Consider the following 3280-nt stretch of genomic DNA (forward strand, 5'->3'; position numbering starts at 1 on the left):
CGTGGTTTGATCCCCAGAACTCAAGGCAGCCAAACCTGCCCTGAAGGCATTTGGAGCAAAAAAAAAAAAAAAAACAAACAAACAACAAAAAAATCCTTCTAAAACCACAACTGCTACTGACATGTCATCGGATATCACTGCTATTCTCTCTCTGGCCCTCTTTATGTTACTTTTAATGTTTGATCTAAAACAATGACAGATGATGAGTTATATGGGAGAAAGAAGAGTACACCTTTTTCTGGAATAGGATTTATGCCCACATATCTACAGGTCATACTGTTTAGTTATTTAGGCTGCTTTTTCTCGTAGGTGCCCATTAAGATACAGGTATTGCATAAATATGCACAAGTGTTTTTTTTTTTTTTTTTGGTACCAGTGATTGAACTCAGGACCTTGCACTTCCCAGGCAGGCACTTATGCTACTGAGTTATCTACCCAGCTGCACAAATCTTTGATAAAATCCCAACTATGTTTTTAGACCTGGCTCAAGTGGGAAAAAGCACTGCTCCTAAATGGGCTGACCTCACTAGCTAACACATAATAGCTTCCAAATGTACAAGAGAAGAGTGTTATTTTGCTTTCACTGGATTTTAATTAAAGCTACTATTCCTTTAAGAAAATAATTTTTGCCAGGTGTGGTGGCACATGCCTGTAACCCTAGCACTCTACTGGGGAGGCTGAGGCAGGAGGATCTGTGAGTTCAAGGCCAGTCTAGGTTTCATAAACAAATTTAAGGCCAGCCTGTACTACATAGTGAGACCTTTCCTCAATGCCCTCATAAAAAGACAAAAGATTTACTTTTTTTTTCTTTTCAGTTTTTACTTCTGCATTAAGTAAAAATGTAAGACATAAATTAAAATCTGCCTGGGCTTTTTTTGGGGGGTTGTTTTTCAGTGCTGGAGGAAACCGTTTCAAAAGCTGTTAATTTATATATATATTGTAAAATGTAGATAACGTACTTAATTTCTCCATAATTTCTTCATCTGTCATCTTGGTCTTCTTTTTTTGTTTGTCTGTAGATTTGGCACCACCATCAATGTGAGAGTCACCCACTGGTGCAGGGATGGGGTCAATCACAGAGCGTGTGTAAATCTGCAAAAGTACAGTGATTACTGAGGCCTGATAAAAGCATTTTCAGAGTTGTTTTTCCTTGTTGGATTCTCTGCAGCGCTGGTCCTCGCCAGGCCAGTGCTCTGCCACCCAGCTTCCTCCTCGGCTCTCTCAGGGAATCTCCCTGGCACTATACTTGTTTCTTCAATTTTTACCCAAAACTAAGTTCTCTCTCCTATTGTTCTAAAGAATATGGATGGATGGGGCTGGGGAGATGGCTCAGTAGAATAAGTGCTTGCCTGGCAAGTACAAGGGTCTGAGTTCAATACCTGGTTCTGAAAAAAAAAAAAAAAAAAATGGATGATAGTTTTAGGCTATTAAAAAAAAAAGATAACTAAGAATAAATGTGAAACATTCTTTGGCACAGATGTAACTATTTTTTAAAATCTTGCCTTGCAAAATACAGGCCCATGAATGAAATTTGTGACCATATTAAAACAGCATGCTAATAAAAGATAATAATATAGCAAAATGTGCACAACTTAAAAATGTTTTTGCTACAAGAGATAAAAGGAAAAGATAGAAACCTTGATGTGGAATTAACTCCTCCTAATTCTCACAAAAAGTTTTACACAAAATAAATTTCAATGTCAACAGGGAGTCCCACAGCACAAAGCCAACAGCCCACAGCTGTCCTCAGGGCTCAGCCGCCCCTCCCAACCCACAAGTGCCTCCCAGCCTCTTCTCTTAGCACAGGAGAGCAGCACCTGAGCAGCCTCTCTCTTCTTAGTTGCCGCTGAGATCATTGTTGTTAAAATTCCCCTTGAAATTTCACTCTCAACTGCCTCCAGATGATAGACTTTAAAGCTTTGAGAGAAATGTAAAATGAGAAACAAAATGCAAAATTTGGGAATGAGGAGAGATCTAAGTTTTAAATTAGGAAAGCCAGAAAAATAGGTGAATTCTAGAAATAAAGGTGAAGTGCAGAAAGAAAACACTCAGTGCAAGCCGCCCAGTGTGCTTATCAGATACTCACTGACTTCGTGTGGTCGGGCCGCGGGGCAATGACAGGGGGAGCAGCCTCCTCATCTTCATCCTCCTCCTCTGCCACCGAGGCTGCTGTCTCCGAGCCCTTGGCAGTCAGCTGCATTCACCACGGGGCAAGGGGAGGAAGAGGCACCAACCAGTACGACAGGGTTGAAATATGACAATATTTTTTTAAACATATTTTTAAAAGTTTGTTTCTTCAATAACTAACTTAAAAATTATTAAATCTAATTGATTCTAATATTCTAATTAAAAAGTAAAGGTAATTTTATGAATTATGAAAATAAGCTTATGAAATAAATATATATATCAAACATTCCTGAGTACTGTTTATGCCTTTAAAGAAACACAAACATAGTGCTCCAAAAGTAAACAATCATTTATTTGTTAAGATCAAAACCAAAGATCAGGGGCCTGGGATGTAGTTCAGTGGTACAACATCTGCCTAGCAAGTGTGAGGTCCTCAGTTCAATTACTGGTACTAAAGAAGAAAAACAAAAAAACAGATTTGTGGACTATGTACACCTCAAAATGATACTGCAGCACTGGAAACAGCTGAAGTTTAAAAAAAAAGGCTGGGCCTGTAATCCCAGCACTCAGGCGGCTGAAAGGAGGATCAACAACCGTCTGAGGCCAACCTCGGCTATATAGTGAGTTTGAGCTGCATAGCAAAACCCTGTCTCAAGAATACAAAAGAAAAACAACCAGATTCATCAGAAGCTCGGGAAGCAAGAGAGCTGGTGAGTCTCAATGCAGAGCTATTATCCCAGGTTGTTTCAGTAGAATGGCACAGGATGGAAGGTTTGGGACCTGGGTATAGGTAGGTAAGTCCTTTATAATAACAATTGTGTATGGAAACATTACCAGAAGTAGCTAACCTTCTCCAGACGTCACTGTAACTGTCAACCAATTTAAAGAGCTTATCAAGGAAATTATGGCTTCTTTAACTATCTGAGAGGTTCTCTCTCTCATTCATAGATATAGATATATATAAGTTCTCTCATTCATAGATATAGATATATCTATATCTATGAGTGAGAGAGAGAACCTCTCAGGTTATAGATTATATGTATGATTCACCTCCAGTGGTTGATTTTTATTTTATTTTATTTTTTTTGGTACCAGAGATCAAACTCAGGACTTTGTGCTTGCCAGGCAGGCATTTATGCTGCTGGGATATCTC

At 39.0% G+C, this 3280-nt stretch overlaps 1 protein-coding gene across 1 annotated transcript in view; it reads right to left on the reverse strand.

Moving 5' to 3' along the window:
- Pak2 (p21 (RAC1) activated kinase 2) overlaps positions 1 to 3280 on the reverse strand; it is an 88852-nt gene that overhangs the window by 24606 nt on the left and 60966 nt on the right. Inside the window, exons 6-7 of the mRNA XM_023704763.1 lie at positions 2087 to 2194; positions 956 to 1092 (exon numbers count right to left, since the gene is read on the reverse strand). Of these exons, the coding sequence (XP_023560531.1) occupies positions 956 to 1092; positions 2087 to 2194 (245 nt within the window). The remainder of the gene's footprint in view (positions 1 to 955; positions 1093 to 2086; positions 2195 to 3280) is intronic.

This window comes from Octodon degus, unplaced genomic scaffold (assembly GCF_000260255.1).
Source record: "Octodon degus isolate 3935 unplaced genomic scaffold, OctDeg1.0 scaffold00203, whole genome shotgun sequence".
In the NCBI taxonomy this organism is placed as follows: domain Eukaryota; kingdom Metazoa; phylum Chordata; class Mammalia; order Rodentia; family Octodontidae; genus Octodon; species Octodon degus.